We start from the raw sequence: 18863 nt of genomic DNA, 5'->3' as shown, positions 1-18863 counted from the left end.
ATTGATTAATTTTAGAAGGTCCTGGTTCAGAGAAATTGCTGTGTTTATTTGGGAATTTATAATATCAAATTGTGTAAAGGAGGTACTAAATGTGAAAGAACTATGAAGGGTCGAGTCATCAGCACAAGAGTGTATTGGGTTGTGAGTGACAGATAGGAGGTCATTTATATGAATGAGAAAGAGGGTTGGCGCCAAAACTGATCCCTGAGGTACGCCAGCATTTATGGAGTGAAACTGAGAATAAATTCCATCTACCACGACCCGTATTTTTGTACTATGAAGGTATGAAGAAATCAGAGGAACCAGTGATGCAAGGCCATAGTGTGACATCTTAGACAATAAGGCCTGGTGCCATACTCTGTCAAATGCCTTTGATATATCAAGTGCTATTGTGTGTGTTTCACCGTGTTGGTCTATTGTTTTGTTAATCTGATGGGTAAGAAGGCAAAGAATATCTACAGTTGAATGTTCCTGTTTAAATCCATACTGCCGATCATTGATCAATTTATTGATTTCTAGATGCTTGACTATGTGTTTGTTAATTAGTGGTAGTTAGTGGACATTTGTCCTGGGAGGGGGTTGGTGATAGCCAATACCCTCTTCAGGCATAAAATGATCCACAGGTATACATGGCGAGTCATGAGAAAGGTGGGTGGTGAACTGAATGAAAGGAAGGCAATGATTGATTATGTGTGTGTGAATGAAAGGAAGCGAAGATGTGTAATGGATGCAAGAGCTTATAGCGGTTGGGGGAGTGGACTTTCTGACCACTACTTGGTGGTGGCCAGAATTAGGATCCAAGTAAGATGGAGAAATAGAGGACGGGAAAGACGAGAGGAAGGAGTAGTTGCAAGGAGAGTGGAAAGGTTACAAGAGGATGAGAAAAAGGCAGAGTATAAGAGAGAAGTGGAGGAACGATTGGGCAAATATGAATTGGAGAAGATGGGGGACGTGGAAGGTGTGTGCAGGATATTTACAGAAGAAATATGTGCAACATGTGATGTGATGTGTGGGAGGAAGAGAAGACGGAGGGGTGTGCAAGGAACAACGTGGTGGACTGAAGAGGTGAGACAGGCTGTGGCATAAAAGAAGAAAGCATACAATGAATGCATGAGAAATAGGGGTGTGGAAGAAGTTGAGAGGTGGAAGAGAGAGTTATATGTAGAAAGGAAGAGAGAGGTGAAAAGATTAGTAAGAGAAAGTAAGAAGAAAGTGGATGAGGAATTTGGAAGGAATTTGAGTGTAAAGTGGAGGGAGGGACTGTAAGAAAATGTTCTGGAAAGAGGTGAAGAGAGTAAGACAGGGTAGAAGTGAGGTTAGCAGGGGAGTGAAAGATAAAAATGGTAGATTACTAGTGGAAAAGGGAGAAAAAGTGAGCAGATGGAGAGAACATTTTAAGGAATTGTTGAACATACAGGATGGAAGTAATGCAAGTATAAGTGGCTAGGGAATGGCTGGGAGAAGGAGGGAGGTGAGAAGACAGGAAGAAATCAGTAGGATAGAAGTTGTGGATGCAATGAAGAAAGTTAAATTAGGGAAAGCCCCAAGAATTGATGGAGTGTGTGGTGAAATGCTGAAGTATGGGGGAGAGATAGTAGTACAATGGATGTGGAAGATGTGCAGATTGGCCTGGGAGGTAGGTAGAGTCCCGGAGGACTGGAAGTCAGGTACAATTATTCTCTTGTACAAAGGAAAAGGGGAAAAAGAAGTGTGTGGTAATCATATGAGCATTTGTCTTCTTAGTATAATAGGAAAAGTGTATGGTAGGATACTTACTGACAGAGTTAGAGAAAGAATAGAGGAATTAGTTGGAGAAGAACAGGGAGGCTTTACGAAGGGAAGAGGTTGTGTAGATCAGATATTCATTCTTAGATCTTTAGTGGAAAAGTTTCTAGAGAAGGGAATGAAGTTGTATGCAGCGTTCATGGATTTGGAGAAAGCATATGACAGGGTGGACAGATAAGGATTTTGGAAAGTATTAAGAATATATGGAGTAGATGGGAAGTTGTTGAATGCTGTGAAGAGTATGTATGATGGTGCTAAGGCTGCAGTGGGTGTGGTTGGTGAACAAAGTGAATTTTTCTCTTTGAAGGTTGGGTTGAAACAGGGATGTGTCATGTCTCCATGGTTGTTCAATCTGTACATGGATGGGGTAATAAAAGAGGTACAAGGTAGGGTAGTGGATGTTGGAGTGGCCCTGGTGAGAGAGGATAGTGTTTGGAAACTCCCTGTACTGTTGTTTGCAGATGATACTGTGTTGTTGAGTGAAGACGAAGGGGAGCTGCAAGGCTTGGTGGATGAGTTTGGGAGAGTGTGTAAGAAACGGATTCTAAAGGTGAATGTAGGGAAGAGTAAAGTGATGGTCTTTGAGAGAGGTGAAGTCAGTGAATGTACAGCGAGGTTCGATGGTGAGGAATTGGAAAATGTGAGTACGTTTAAGTACTTGGGTAGTGTGATGAGTAAGGATGGAGGTTTGGAGGGTGAAGTGCTTGAAAGGGTACAGCAGGGAAGAAAGGTTGCTGGTTCTTTGAAAGCAGTGATAAGAAACAGGAAGTGAGCATGGAAGTGAAAAAGTTACTCCATGACAGCATTGTGATACCAACTCTAACGTATGGAAGTGAAGCTTGGACGTTGTTGGAAGGACACAAGTCAAGAGTGAGAGCAGTGGAAATGAGTTATTTAAGAGGAGCCTGTGGAGTCACATGGAGAGACAGGCTGACAAATGAGGATATAAAGGAGCGTTGTGGTGTGGATGTGGATGTGATAGGACGTATTATGAGGAACACACTGAGGTGGTTTGGCCATGTGGAGAGGATGGAGGGTGAAAGACTGACGAAGAGAGTGTATGTGAGTGAGGTGGAGGGGGGAAGAGGGAGGGGGAGGCTGAAGATGAGATGGGATGGAGAGGTATATGAGAGAGGGGGGTGTGAGTTGGGAGCATGGCAGTGAAATGGCGGAGGACAGGGTGACATGGAGACGATTTGTTTGTGGCCACCCCAAATGGGATTGAGGCGTCTGGCAATAGATTGATAGATAGACAGAAAAATTTTACCGAGAACAAAAGTTATTGCAATTGGTCTATAATTTGATGGATCAGAAGTTGCCCCCTTTTTAGGAACAGGATGGATATTTGCTTCTTTCCATGGGGCTGGAAAACTTGAGGAACGGATGCATAAGCGTCAAAATTTTGCTAATACAGTAGCCAACACTGAGGAGCAATTTTTAAGTACTATTGAAGGAATTTAATCTGGACCAGTGGCTTTGTCGGCTGATAGATTGTGTAATACGCTTTGTACGTATCCGGCGTGAATCATGAAAGGAGGTATTTGAGGGGAATCAAAATCAAGTATGGGAATATTATGATTTTCTGAATTTAGGGTTGAGTTTGTTGAAAAAATGTCAACAAGAAGGTTGGCTTTTCCGTGTGGGTCACTTACTAGATTTCCATTGGGAGACTGTAACGGTGGAATGGAAAAGGTGGTAGTGAAGTTAGTTTTGAATGAATTAAGGGCTGACCAGAATATTGTGTTATCATTTGGACTGTTTAGTAGTTTGTTATCTTGTCTATGTAGAAAGTTTGATTTAGAAAGACTGATAATAGTTTTGGCGTGGTTTCTGATATTTTTATAATAGTTAAAGGCTTCTTTGGTTTTGGTCCTTGTATAAGTGTTATAGGCTATTGTTTTATGTTCTGTTACTCTAGCACAATTGTGGTCAAACCATTTAGGAGAATTACATCTTTTTCTGTAACTATGATGGGGAATGAATGTTTCCATACAGACTTTAATGAAATCCTGTATGTGGCCCAATGTGGAATTTGCATCATGGGAGAAAAAGGAGGTCCAAGGAACATCTATGAGAAAATTTTGAAGTCCCTCCCAGTCTGCCCTGTCGTAGTGCCATTTAGTCATCATGACAGGTTCAGTGCAGGAGGGTGTGGTAGGTGTGAAACTGGTGGCTTGAATCAGACAATGATCAGAGGATCCGAGGGGGGACTTCACTTCGAACTATGCTAGACTATCACAGCCATGATCACTTAAGGGCAGGAGGCCAACCTAAGCTCCTGGGAACATTATACAGGTACATGACAAATCACCCTCCAGTCACCTCTGGAGGTCTTAAACCACTGTGTGTAAGAACTAGCCTTCACTCCAAACCTAAGCATTCTACCACTAGATCACCAGGTTTTGTTTGTCTACAGCCTGAATAAAATAACTCATAATTATGCTCAACCATCACAGTGAAGAGTTGACCTGAATCACATAGGTCTGTTTAATGAAGACATGACTGTTCAGTGCTGACTAATGGTTGGACACTCCTGCAAAAACTGTAAGGAGAGGTTGTGGTGGGTTGGACAAAACAGTAGGTGGCTAAATCTATGTACTGTATGCAAGACAGATCCCACACTGGGGCAGAAAATAGTCCATGGATTTTAAATTCATTAAAACACTCTCAACCTGTGGATTGCGCAATTACCTTTTCTTTATTGCACCCCGTGGTACGCAAAAAATGATTTTTTTTCTTTTTTTAGTTTTTATTATAAACTTGAAGATAAACATCCAGGGCATCATCTGTTAAAAAAAAAAATCTGTCTCTCTTCATCTCTGTGTAGCGCCATGCATAAGTTTGTGTAGGGGAGTAGTGGGAGAGGGGGAAAAAAAAAAAAAATTTATTACAAGCTTGAAGATAAACATCCAGGACATCACCTGGTACAATATATATATATATAAATACATATATATATATATATATATATATATATATAAATATATATATATATATATATATAAATACATATATATATATATATATATATATATATATATTTTTCTATTGCCAGACACCATAATCCCGCAAAGGGTGGCCTTTTGACACTGAGTTAGTTGTTTTACAGGGAGGGGCACCAACCCTCCACCAACCCACTTGTTGACACGTAATACAGTATATATACATATATACACTGAGTACACCGCTTCCCGTCCGATCAGCGAAGTTAAGCAACGATGGGTCTGGTTAGTACTTGGATGGGTGACCGCCTGGGAACACCAGATGCTGCTGGCATAACGTTCTCCCTACGTGTCAAGTGGGGTTGGTGGAGGATTAGTGCCCCTCCCTGTAAAACAATCAACTCTAAGCCCTTGGCCACCCCGTTTGGGATACATAGCGTCTGGCAATGAATGAATGAATATATATAATATATATATATATATATATATATATATATACACATATATCTCCGTCTTTGCGTAATGTAATGCATAAGTTTGCATATGGGTGTAGTTTGCAATGATGCACGACCACTGGAAGGTTAGCACAGCCTGAGCTGTGGCTCGCAATGCAACGCTTCCAAGCCTAAGCTCTGGCTCGCAATTCACAGGTTAACTGATCTTCTGCAAGGCCGACTGTGTTTAAAAAAAAAAAAAAAAAAAAAAATATATATATATATATATATATCACTAATACCATCACACCAGTCCAAAATGAGATGGCTCTAGAATGCATTCTATATGGATGGTAGGTACTGTACCAGCATCAATATGGTGGCACATCAAAGGTGTGTGACAAGTAGGACTGGTGGACCTCTGGCACAGAACTACTTAGTCTATGCTCAGAGTCAGAAGCAGGGGTTAATGGAGAATAAACTCAAATACACATGCAATTAACAGCTGTCACAATCCTTACATGACAAAATGAAGCAGCTCACTAAATCAACCTCGACACACAATATACACAAAATAAATCTGACAAAATGAAAGTCAACAAGGAAAAGCAAATATTGAGAAACATTTACTTTTGATTATTAAGAGCAATGATATACAGGAAAAAAAAAAAAAAATCTTCACTGCTTAGATTATTAATTAAAGGGAAAAAAATACTGGGGGTGGAGGTTTGCTGGGAACTGAATATTATTGGAAAAGAAAGAAATAGCAGATAGAGGGGATGAGAGGTAGTGGGTTTCTATTCAGAACACTATCATATGAGTGATACCTGGTCAATGAATGAAGGAGAAATGTCAAAGGCACAGGCTGCAAATATCAGTTTTAAGTGCTGTAAATGACCCAAAAATAATACTGTACATGAAGTAGGTCATTGTATGTTTATGAGAACGGGTAATGAATGGAGTCAGGCTACCAGGTTATCCTGTGGAGTGTGAAGGAATGGAAACTCATTATGGCACGATGTAGTAAGGACGTGTGGCCAGGATAATGGGAGGCACTGTTCATTTGCCAGTGCAACTCAGAGGTGTGACTGTACATAGTGAAAGAATATGAAAATCACCAGCCACATGAGAAAATAGGGCTGTTTGTATGAAAGAGAAGAATGGTGGATTAGTAAATGTCATGTGAGGACAAAGTATTTTGGAAAATTATGTTATCTGACCATCCCCTGTAGAAAAATTCCCTGAAGGGGAAAAGTATCAGTGAGATGGAAAGATAGAGACTGAATGTTATCTTGGGGGAAAACATACTGGTATTTTGCAGGAAGTAACAGCCAAGTAGAAAACATATTAAACCTGTGTTTGGGATAAAAATCATAAACGTTAACTGGTGAACTTGTTGTCCTGTCAGACTGGCCCTGCTGAGCATCATACGTTTTCTCTGATTAAGTTGGAGTCAAGAGTAAAGATGACACACTGCAACATTCATAGCTCATGCAACAGAATGTACTAACAGCAGGTGATGTAGTGTACAAATGTAACAGTATAAGGAACGATATAATCCCATTATCTTTGATGGGATGAGCCTGGCCAGTCCACTGCTTTAAAACTAATCCAGTAAACTCTCTATTATCTGCTGTAATTCAGACAATCACTATGGCGAATAATGTGAAACTACGGGTATTGCATATCCAGCTCAACATTTGGCTTTGAGCTGGATATTGTGATTCTAGCCGTCTCGACACTCGATCCTAAAAACTTTATCCATCCATCCACCATCCAATCCTATGTTGCCCCATGAGGAGCGTAGGAGACCGAGGCTAGGCAAGTTGGTCCTGACATTCAAGACGAGAGTGGCCAGCCTCATTCATCCCTGAGTGGCATTACGAGAGCAAATAAACCCCAACCACCACTTGGATATAAACCTACACTGGCTCAATCCGACTGGAGCATCGTAATTACTCACTAAACCACCAGGCACTAAAATCTGGTTATATGGTTACCACCCAGCACAAGAAATGGTTTCCTGGTGTACAGGAAACCATTTGTCTTGTCACTCAATGTAGAGTTGCCCATAGGCAGAAGGAAGAGGAAAGAATGAAGGAATGAAAGACAGATGAAGGAGTGTAGGCTAAAGTCAATTGTAGGTAGAAGGAAGAGGAAAGAATGAAGGAAAGAAAGACAGAAGAGGAAGAAAGGAAGAGAGGAAAGGGCAGACACCCAAAGCAGCACTACATCAAGCGAATGGATGGTGAGTGCTCGCACCTAAAAACTTTACCATGAGTAAAAGATGAAAACTATCTATCTATCTATTGCCAGACGCCTCAATCCCGTTTGGGGTGGCCACAAACAAATCGCCTCCACATCGCCCTGTCCCCTGCCATTTCACTGCCCTGCTCCCAACTCACACCCCCCTCTCTCATATACCTCTCCACCCCATCCCTCCATCTCATCCTCGGCCTCCCCCTCCCTCTTCCCCCCTCCAGCTCACTCACATACACTCTCTTCGTCAGTCTTTCACCCTCCATCCTCTCCACATGGCCAAACCACCTCAGTGTGTTCCTCATAACGCTTCCTATCACATCCACTTCAACACCACAAAGCTCCTTTATATCCTCATTCGTCAGCCCGTCTCTCCACGTGACTCCACAGGCTCCTCTTAAATAACTCATTTCCACTGCTCTCACTCTTGACTTGTGTCCTTCCAACAATGTCCAAGCTTCACTAAGCATATAAAAACAATACAGTAATGATACAGTACAGTAATACAGTACTGTATATAGTGAACTATTGTATGTACTCACCAAGTGTTGGCATCAATGGGGAGAAACAGCACTGGGATGTTCACACTTGTAAACAGTACAGTACACATTACAGCACAGGAGTCGTTTAACAATCACAACAGAGCACTAAAACAGAAGCACTGACAGATCATCAGCTTTGCAATACAATACAGAAGCTTGAACACAGGACACCACAGAGTTGGTCAAAACATCAAGGTTTTGCAACTATGTGGTCAGAGGAGCGGAGTGCACAGGCATGTCTTGACTTTACGGCATCTGCAGATGAGGATGAGAGCACAGCAGTACTCTTGGTACACCACATGAGCCATGCCCACGATGGATTCTGATTCGCTGGCACGTAGCAGGAGTTTTCATTGGCTCCCGAGCTTTGAGATTTCCCCTGATGCTGGTTGATTACTGCTTACAAGCCGGTTGAGACACCTAAATGCTGGATATTGCACTGAACCACCAGTTACAGCATGTTTCAGTGCCAGATGTTGCATAATTCTGCCAGATGTTGCTTTAACAAAGCCAAGATAGCTGCACCAGATACAGGGAGGTCCCGAGGATACGAGCAGTTAGGTTCCATTTGGCTTAGTCATATAATGAATTCTCGTAAAACGAAACTCATAACTAATGGTAAAATATCGGTTGAGTTCAAGGACCCCATCAAAGGCAAGTTTTCAAGCTAAAATATACGATACCAAACGCAACAAACATATCTGTATTACTGAACTGTACAGAAAGCAACCTGAAAGAGCAAATAGTATGCAAATAACATGACTGCACATTAATTAAACATATAAAACATGCATAACACTCATCTATGGGTGGTAATGTTGTGTTGGAGGCAGCAAGCTGGCGGTCGCCAGCTGAGCAGCCGTGCCAGATTCCAGAACCCATATTATCGTACCTGGCACGTTAAAATTAGCTGCATTTTGATAAAAAATTATCACACTCATAAATAAAGGCATTTCTTCATATAAACTTGTAATTACTGTGGCATTAATATATTTATATGTGGAGAGATTAATTTGCATTATTGAATTTGTTTAACTGTTAAGTACCTACCATATTATAATACTAGTTATTGTAAGTTACTACATTCTACTGCTGTACTAGTCTTACAGTAGACTTGTTAATTTTGCAGTCCTCAATTTATTTTTCAGATTATGAAATTATGAAGTTATCACATTATCATATGCATGCTATCGCATATCACAAAGTGTGACAAAACATCGCATTCTGCAACAATTATCCCACGTTTGGCAATGTTGCAACTGAGCAGTCCTGCTATTTCTATCCAAGGTTGAGAGAAAACAGCAGTGACTGCATTTGCTGGGATGACTGAGTCAGAATCCTCCCACCTCGCTCCAGACTGAATGCCGTATCATTGGATTTTCGAGATCGTATAACAAAAATACTGTAGTCCCTAATTTACCCAGGTTGTACCATTGGTTTTTTGTATGACGAGTGGTCGTATAATGGGACGACCTACCTGTATTGCATCGGGCAGGATATTGCGACGATGGATAACTGAGAATTAATTGTACATACAAAAAGCTATTTTCAGAACATTTAAAAGAAACAGACACATTTTCACTTATTTCTCAATCAAGCCTTCAAAATTAATGGCTCCATCTCAGAGGCTAATAAGTCCTTCATAGGCATCCAAGAGGATAGGGTAGATTGCTGACCATCAACTAGGGTGTGGGTGAAACACTGGTCATATACATCTTTTTGTAATTCACCTGATTCTATCATGTAGATTTTCTTACATCCTTGATTTCTGTACCTAATTTTCTCACACATTCACCATAACATCTACGCTAGTCACATTCTGCTTTCAAAATATATTATTTATTAGGTTGTCTGCTCGATCCTTCATGCTGGGGATGGTTCCATCACTGTTCTGTAAGGCTTTATGGGTTGGAGGGGCAAGTTTTTGGATGCATGGATGTTTACTGCAGTACTGTCTTCCAAAATTTGCTATTTATTCTGCTATGATCAAGGGAATCCACAATGTTTTTACTGTTGCCTTTTTTGTGAGTTCCAACCAGTTTGTTAATGGTACTGTTTATGGTGTTCATGGAACTGTTTCTGTTGGAGTTAGCTTTCTTTCTTCTCTTTTCTCTGTTTCTCATCATAATGAGCTGTTTTGTTTGATGAAAGACATTTGTGCAGAAGTTTTTAATCTTACCACTAGAGAAAAATATATATTTCATTTTGTTTCATTTTTAAAGGATCCAACATGCATGCATCGGCCTTGGTCTCCTAATGGCAACTCTCCATGCTGCTCACTCTCTGGCAGCCTCTCTAATCAGTCCCAAATCCCTGAGGTCACACCCTATAACCTTGTTCTGGGTCCTCATACAACCCCACCCCCAATGTTCGCATTTCTCTTTTTCTGCACCCGACTGTCATCCCCCATCCTCTCCACATGCCCAAATCATCTCAATCTACCTCTCCTCATCACAACAACAATACACTCCAGTCCCAGCCTTCTTCTCTAGTGTTAAATAATAAAGAAAGCAATCCAATAAAAAATAATTAACATCTGAACGATTAAATAAAAATATAAATAAATGATGAAACGACTACCTTCCCATTCATCGTACTTTATTAGAAAGGGGGGAACCTGAGCCCTTTGGGCCCCTTCTTTGGTTGCATCCATGACTGACGGTGGTGATCGTTTTGTCAATGGATGGAGAGGAGTTCAGACTGAGAGGAAGTTCATGTTGTATGTAAGACAGATATTGTGTGAACAGTGCACAGCATACTTTGCTTGCTCTGACTGTGAGACATGATAATTGGAAGGTGATTAAACATAAGGTCACAGAGTACTCTCCAGGTAGCTTGAACTGTTATAAGGTGAGGTTGGAGAAAGAGGCAGCTTTGTTATGCTTGTGAGGCAGAGTTAAGGTTTTTACCTACATTGCATTATTTTTATTTATTTACTTTTTTTTAATGTGTCCAACAATGGGCATAGGCTTCACTGCCTGCTCTCAAGGCCCAGTAGTCCTCCTGCATACAATACACCTCTCTACATGTCACCACTTTGGCGCTAACACCCACCGTCCACACTGAATACATGCTAGGGCTGTCTCATACAGGACTGGTAGGAGTGCAAAACGAGTTCATCTTGTACCTGTTGTTGCTGGAGACAACTGCTAAAGAAATCTTGATTGCACTCAAACTATTAATCCTATAGCATCCATTTCCTTCCCCACCCTCATCATTCCAGCTTCTCACCAATTTTATTGTTTCCCCACAACTCCCCCCCCCCATGAGGCTTTCATTTTTGGACAATATCTGAAAAATTTTCACTGCTTCACATAACTAATCCTACAACACTCTACTTTCCTGCCAATCATCCCAGCAATAATAAAATTCCAGCCTATCCCATCCATTCCTTTGCTCACCATGCTTATTTTTACTGTATTATGGCAAGATGCAGGTCGTCCAGTCACCAAATGTGTCTGTTGAGAAGTGAGAATAAGGCAGTCATGGAGTGCACAGCACTCAAGAATGATCAGAAACTGGACAATGTTTGAGTGTCTTTTGGTATATAGGAAGCATGATCATCAAATATGAGTTTAGAGGAAGTGTACTGTGAGGATGTGATATACAACAGACAGGTGAGCATGGAAATACCGAAGTCACTGGATAACAGTACAGTGGAACGTAGATTTAAAATGGTACCTACAATTAGGGCTATATCAATTTAAAGCGAATCCTTCCGATTTTAAGATAGTTGAATCTGGCGCATCTTTTTTTTTCCTCTCGCGAACATCTGTACTGTTTCCCGCTGAAAGTCTCTCTATGCTTCCACAAGGCTACCCGCCACCTGTTGTTTCTCCTCATTTCATGTGGTGAACTACAGAGAGCAGACACACCTAAACTACTCTGCGACTTTCTTCTGCCTCGTGTGCATTACTCACCACCACTATGTCTAAGAGGTAATCCACAACATCATTATCTACGCTTGCCAAGAAATCAAGGCAGTCTATTACAAGTGAACACAAAATAAAAGTGTTGGATGCCCTGAGGAATGGAAATGGAGCGTCGACGGTAGGGCGGAAGTTTGGATTGTAGGAGAGCTCTGTTCGCTCTATCAAGCTCAACGAGAAGAAAATTAGAGAAGCCTATGTTTCACCAGACATTTCAAAGGGAAAACTCCACCTGAAGTTGTGCATGAATGGTGAGATGGAAGATGCACTAAAGTTATGGGTGGAAGATATCTATCTATCTATCTATCTATTGCCAGATGCCACAATCCCGTAAGGGGTGGTCATTTGACTCTGAGTTATTTGTTTTATGGGGAGGGGCACTAACCCTCCACCAACCCACTTGCTGACACGTAGGGAGCACATATGGTTTGGTTATATGGTTACCACCCAGCATAGTAAATGGTTTCTTGGCTTACAGGAAACCATTTGGCTTGTCACTCAATGTAAAGCCATCTGTAAAGGAAAGAAAAGCAATAAGAAGTGACAGGAAAGATGGAAGAAATATGAAGGGAGGAGGGCTGACACAGAAAAAGAATGATAAAGGCTAAGGAAGAAGTAGGCAGCTCTACATCAAGTGAGTGGATGATGGTCGCCACCACCTACAAACTTCCTCTCACGGGCCCTATGCTGCAAACACAAGCCTACGAAATACAGACTCGGCTACTTGAAAAGGAAGGCATATCCATTAAAGATAGCAATTTCAGTGCAAGTACCGGTTGGCTTTATAAATTTATCAAGAGAACGGGGCTAAGAAATGTAACACTGATGAGTGAAGCTGCATCTGCCGATGCTCAGGCCGCCGAGGAAATGAAAAAAGTGCTGAGTGAGCTAGTGAAGAAAAATGAATATTCAAAGTGCCAAGTGTGGAACTGTGATCTAATGGGACTACTGGAAAAGGATGCCCCCAAAAACATATTTAATGAAAAATGAAGAAAAGGCACCTGGATTTAAAGCAAGTTAGGACAGGCTCACTACTCTCCTCATGGCCAATGGATCAGGCACTGAAACCACTCGCCATCCACCACTCAGCTAGACCACGTGCTCTAAAAAATGTGCTCCTTCCCAAACTTCCTGTGCTTTGGAGGTCTAATAAGAAGGCATGGATGACATCAGAAATTTCTGATGAGTGGTACCTCAGCCATGCTATTCCATTAATTGAAAATACTAACAAAAAACATAACCAAAGTAACAAAGCTTTGATTCTGGTGGACAATCCATCCAGCCACTCCAAACACTTGTGCACCATAAGTAAGCACGTGCAGTTGGTCTTCTACCCTCCGAACGTGACCTCACTGATTCAGCCACTAGATCAAGGTGTTATTGCGTTGTTCAAACAAAATTACCTAAAGTATACAACGAAGCAAACGGCTGGATCCATGAATAAAGACGTGGAAATGACTGCATTTAAGTTTTGGAAGACCTACACTGTTAAAGATACCATTGCAAACATTTCCCTTGCTTGGAATAATGTGCCAGAAAGTGCACTAAATTGAGTGTGGAGTAATTGGTGGCCTGAAGCCGTCAATGATTTCAAAGGCTTTGCTGAAGACAGGGACGTGCAAGACAATCCTGAGGCTGAGTAAGGAAGTGAGAGGTGATTCCGGTTTTACTAACTTAGAAATGAGTGATGTGCAAGAGCTGCTCGACAGTATGGAGGAACCTCTCACTCCTGAAGAAGCCGTACAGATGGTGGAGACTGCAAAGATGCACGAGGAAGAAGCGTCACCAGATATGCCCCAGACATCCAAGAAAGAAATGAACAATTCCTATGCTCAGGGAGTTTATGCAGCACATCACTTCTGCCACCCTGATATGGAATGCAGTATGAACGTGATCGAGGCATTGAATAGGGCTGCATCAACGTATTCTCAGCTGCTGGAACAGATGATCATGTCCCAGCAACAGAAGAAAATCACTCCATTCTTTCATTCGTTATCAGGTGAGTTTGTTATGAAACTGTAAGCTGTTTATTGTACAATATGGAAAAATGAACATTAAACTGTGTCAGATATGCAGTGTAGCCTAATGTGCTAAAAATTTAACAAGCTGATTATATGCCATTGATTCAGCACCTGGTGAAGCTAGCTCATGTACGTCTGGGGAGCAGGCATCGTCCCGTGCTTCCCACGTGTCTGATTCACCACCAGTGACGTGGATTGTAGAGAGAAACCTGTACTGTAATTTACCAGATGACGTGGATTGTGATCTGGCCGAGGCTGGATCTGCTTCTTCAGAGGAAGGCTTGCCTCAGTAAAGGTGAGTGAAAATCTATTTTGAATAGCTTAAAAACGCAGTACAGTACCGTAATGAATGTGAAAATTGAGAGTAAAAGTGAAAGTGGATAACAAGTGTGGGAAGCATAGTGAAATATATGTGCATGTGTGGACCAAGACCAACACAATGCACTGCTGCATCAGCTGATCGCTTGTAAACACTTTCACATTCCATAATTTTAGCTGTGTTGATTTATGAGTGCTTGTTTTAGCATAATGTTAAAAAAAAAACATTGTTCTGTTTTTTCTAGATGGGATGTGGTGATTCAGACAGTCTGGACAGGGGATGAGATAGAGTGCTACAATAGTGTATGCTGTACAGTACTGTTCTTTGATATGATCAGTGCCGCATCCTGCCTCTGCCATATGACTCTTCTCAACTGCAGCTACAGGGAATGGTGACTACACATTCCAATATTATTCCATATATCTTCTTATGTTTATTAGTTAATAAAACACATATACAGTATATAAACATAGTGTTTTTCTCAAGCACCATTCCACTAAAACAGCACTTCGATTTAAAGCGAACTCCCATGGACCCTATCTCACGCTAATTCGACGTTCTACTGTACAAGTATGGTGAGCCCCATATTAATTTATGAAAGTGAAACTTGGACTTTGCTGAAAGGACCCACGTTATAGGTGAAAAAGTGGAAATGTCATGATGTTACGTGACAGCATATGTGAACAGACAAACAAATGAAGTTTGGAAGTGTTGTGGCATTGAACTTCATGTGCTAGCAAGTGTCAGGAGAACTACTCCGACATGAAGTGAGGTGAGAGAGAGAGAGAGAGAGAGAGAGAGAGAGAGAGAGAGAGAGAGAGAGAGAGAGAGAGAGACTGATAACTGCAAGTGAGTGAAGTGAAGGGGAAGTGTGGAGTGGGAGACTGGGAATCAGGTGGAAGGATGGAGGGGTGAGATACATGAACAGAAGTGGTGTAGGCCAACTGATGACAGATGACACGGTGAAATGGAGGTGGTTTACAAATGGTCACTCCCTCCAGGTTTAAGGTTTCTGGCTATAGACAGATTGGGAATAGAAGAATGAATATTTTTGTTCATTAATATATTCAGTTAGTTATTACTACAGCTCTCAGTGAGATGTGATGGTCTTGAAGTGGTGATGGAATTTAGGTACCTTAGTGCAGTAGTACAAATGAGAGGTAAATATGCAAAGGAAGCAGAAAGCATAGTGACACAGGGAAGGAAAGTGGTTGGTGTAATTAAGGCCTTGACACAGCACAGCTCTGAGTGTGGATGCTGCTGCAAGAGGTTTGCATGGTGGTGTTTTTGAACCCACATTAACATACGGATGTGACTTTGGTGTCGCATGCGAATGAAAGGTCAAGACAGGGATGAGCATAAATGGAACTACAAGTGTGTGGAGTGCACAGAGTGGATAGAATAAGAAATGTGATGCAAAAAAGATGTGTAGACAGGAAGTCTGCTGACAACAGACATGAAGTGTGTGTACTTAGATGGCACAGTCATATGGAATGCTGGGGCACCCACCATCCACTCAACTGATTTAGAAGTATCAAGAATATTTTTGATTCCAGAGCATATTTTAAAAAATAACAATATAAAATGTTTTATTGTTCACTGGAGGGTAGAAGGAGATTGGGACCAAAAGGAGACGTGGATACGGAAACATGACCGAGAGGTGAGTTGGCTCACCTGGTGAGACGGCACAGGAGAGATTTGTTGAACGAGTTCACTGGAACCATAGGGATCCTTTGTGTGCCAAGAGGTTAAGTCAGTAGGCAAGCAGTAACTCTCACCTGATACAACTGGCATATTTGGCAGGCTTAAAATGGTACCTGTATTTTGTATGCTATAAATGTAATTTTCCTGTACACACACCAGGCCAATACTGTGCATGATTGAACCTAACTACCAAAATCAATGTACTTGATAATTTGAATTTTATTGCTGCAATTCCATGCTTTTTCTTACATTAGCAAACAAATATAATCTACATCTGGCACTGGTTACGATTTTAGAATCAGAGTACTGTGTAACCGCCGTATATTCCAGCCTGCGTTGTAAATAGTCGCAGCAGTACCTGACCGATTTATTCTGCATCTATATATCTATCTACCTGTCTGTCTGTATTTATGTATGTGAGTGTGTGTGTGTGTACATATATTAATAGACGAAAGAACTACAGGCTAGAATCCGGCAAGATTATTTCCTCCGTGGAGGCGGGAGGGGAGGGATGAGAGCCAAATTCAAAATCGTTTATTTCGAGATTCCTTGACACTGAGAAGAAAAGACTGGAGGTCATAGCAGAAAGAAATGGAGACAGAAGAGAAAAGTTCTAGAGCTGACAGTTGACGATACACACATGAAGAACCGGGAGTATCGGTTAATTCTTGCATCAGAGCTGGAGAGAAAAGCGGTGAGAGTTTGCAGCCAGATGGATGCTACGCGCTCACAGTAATGAAGTTCAGAAGCGCAGTGACCACTGATGAGGCGATAGAAAATATGAAAATGAGACAGTGTGGAGAACAGACAGATGCTGAAGGAAGTCAGTAAGAGGACGTGAGTTAAATCACGAGAAACTTGTGACTCCACCCTGTTGAAACGAGCTGTATGCGGGTACCCCCCCCCCACACACACAAGCACTGCACTGTACACAGGGGCGAATAATCTATCTATCTATTGTTAGACGCCATAATCCCGTAAGGGGTGGCCATTTGACTTTGAGTTAGTTGTTTTACGGGGAGGGGCACTAACCCTCCACCAACCCACTTGTTGACACGTAGGAAGCACGTATGGTTTGGTTCTATGGTTACCACCCAGCGTTGTAAATGGTTTCTTGGCTTAAAGGAAACCATTAGGCTTGTCACTCAATGTAAAGCCACCTGTAAAGGAAAGAAAAGCAATAAGAAGTGACAGGAAAGATGTCACTTATTGCTTTTCTTTCCTTTACAGGTATACCTCTATAAAACCAACAACTATGCGGTGGTAAAGAAGGTACCTAATGTCCCCCTTTATGTTAATGGCAAAAACTATGTCGATATTAAAATTATACAAAAGCATATAGGCCCTAGGCCTACAAGTGCATGAAGGCGAAATATACAAGATAAATTGTCAAGGAAGACGTGGTACAAAATCTGTTATGACAAGTAAATGCAGCTGACACAAGAACCAGTGTCGCCACTTCCGCTAATGTGAATTGTGTTGGCAATACTGACCTGTGATGTAAACCTCTGTCCACAGCCGTCTACGATGCACTTGAAGGGCTTGTGTCCACCATGGGTGAGGACGTGACGCTCCAGCCATGACACCGAACAAGAAGCCTTGTCGTACACCTTGCATCCCACCCACAGGCACCGGAAACTCTCTGCCTCCAGCTGACCCTCAACGTGCACAGCCTGAAACAAACACACAAGTGACTACACCGCTCAAGAGGAGCCCTACACACACACACATTTATATATATATATATATATATATATATATATATATATATATATATATATATATATTTATATATATATATATAAAACTCTCCCAGCTACACGGACGAAGAAAGTTATAAAAAAAAAAAAAAAAACGAAATAACAAGCCTGGCTACTCAACCAAAGAAGGATGAGCTTTGGTGGACCGGTCTGAGTGATGAATACTTTGTGATGAGATGCACATTCGTGTTTGTCAGTAATGAACATAAATGACTCGCGCACGGTTTACAAGGCGAACTCGTACAGAAACATCAGTTCCTTCAGAATGCTTACTATCAGATGCACGTTAATAAGCTGCAATAAGCATACAGAATGAGAAACACGCCAAGATCAAGAAGGTATTACACGCCGCTTATATAGCTGACATATTAAGACGCAGGTGCCACTCTATAGGCTACACTGTCGGCTACGGGAAAACGACTCAAAAAATGAAATATACAGGGATGCAACACGGCTTAGAACCAATGAATGGGATGATAAGGAATGCATGAGTGAAAGTACTCGAGAAATAGTTTCCTTTGAAATTCAGCTAAACTGTTTGGCAGCAGGATCTTTAATTCTTGCCACTGCTATGCGATTTCATTAGGCGTTACAGCGTCCCCTCAACGCGCATGGACTATATTGACCATTCTGAGAAAGCTTCATTAATTTTGAAAAACCTTAACACTAAAGTAGTATGGTGGTAGGAAGAGTAAGTCCTCCCGCACAAGGAAAACTAATCCAAACGGACTGTCAGTTTCCAAGTACACATTACCTACCCAGTACGGAGTCTCTACGACGAACCAAAAACACATTTCATGTAAAACACACGATAAACTTTTCCCGCGCGACCCCCAAGAGAAAGTGTGGGCGGCTAAAGTTAACAACATGACAGAGTTACTAGGCTACATCGTGTCGTCGCTTATTCAATTCATGTCTTACGGCGGGAGATTTCGCAACTATTACGTGTGTAGCCGTTTGTCCCAATAGCCTTCAGTGCCGTATGACTAGTGTATTGGTGGGTTTCTCTCGTGGTTGTGTTACGTCATAAGAGCTGGCCTCGCTGATAGGTTCAAGTGGCTCCGCCCCCTAACGTCCTCTCTCTTGTGATAGGCGGGGCTGGCAGACAAGTAGTGACGTCAACCGCGCATCATGTGACCTTGAGAGCCAGAGGACGCGCGCCGAGGTT

General features: G+C 41.7%; 1 protein-coding gene across 1 annotated transcript in view; it reads right to left on the bottom strand.

Moving 5' to 3' along the window:
- Positions 1-18863, bottom strand: part of jing (AE binding protein 2 jing) — a 50592-nt gene that overhangs the window by 10743 nt on the left and 20986 nt on the right. Inside the window, exon 2 of the mRNA XM_080272868.1 lies at positions 17429-17608. Within this exon, the coding sequence (XP_080128994.1) occupies positions 17429-17608 (180 nt within the window). The remainder of the gene's footprint in view (positions 1-17428; positions 17609-18863) is intronic.

The sequence above is a fragment of the Coenobita brevimanus genome, chromosome 52, assembly GCF_032717465.1.
Source record: "Coenobita brevimanus isolate Jiangsu-jjx chromosome 52, ASM3271746v2, whole genome shotgun sequence".
NCBI classification, from domain to species: Eukaryota; Metazoa; Arthropoda; class Malacostraca; order Decapoda; family Coenobitidae; genus Coenobita; species Coenobita brevimanus.
This window is presented reverse-complemented; position numbering and strand designations above follow the sequence as displayed.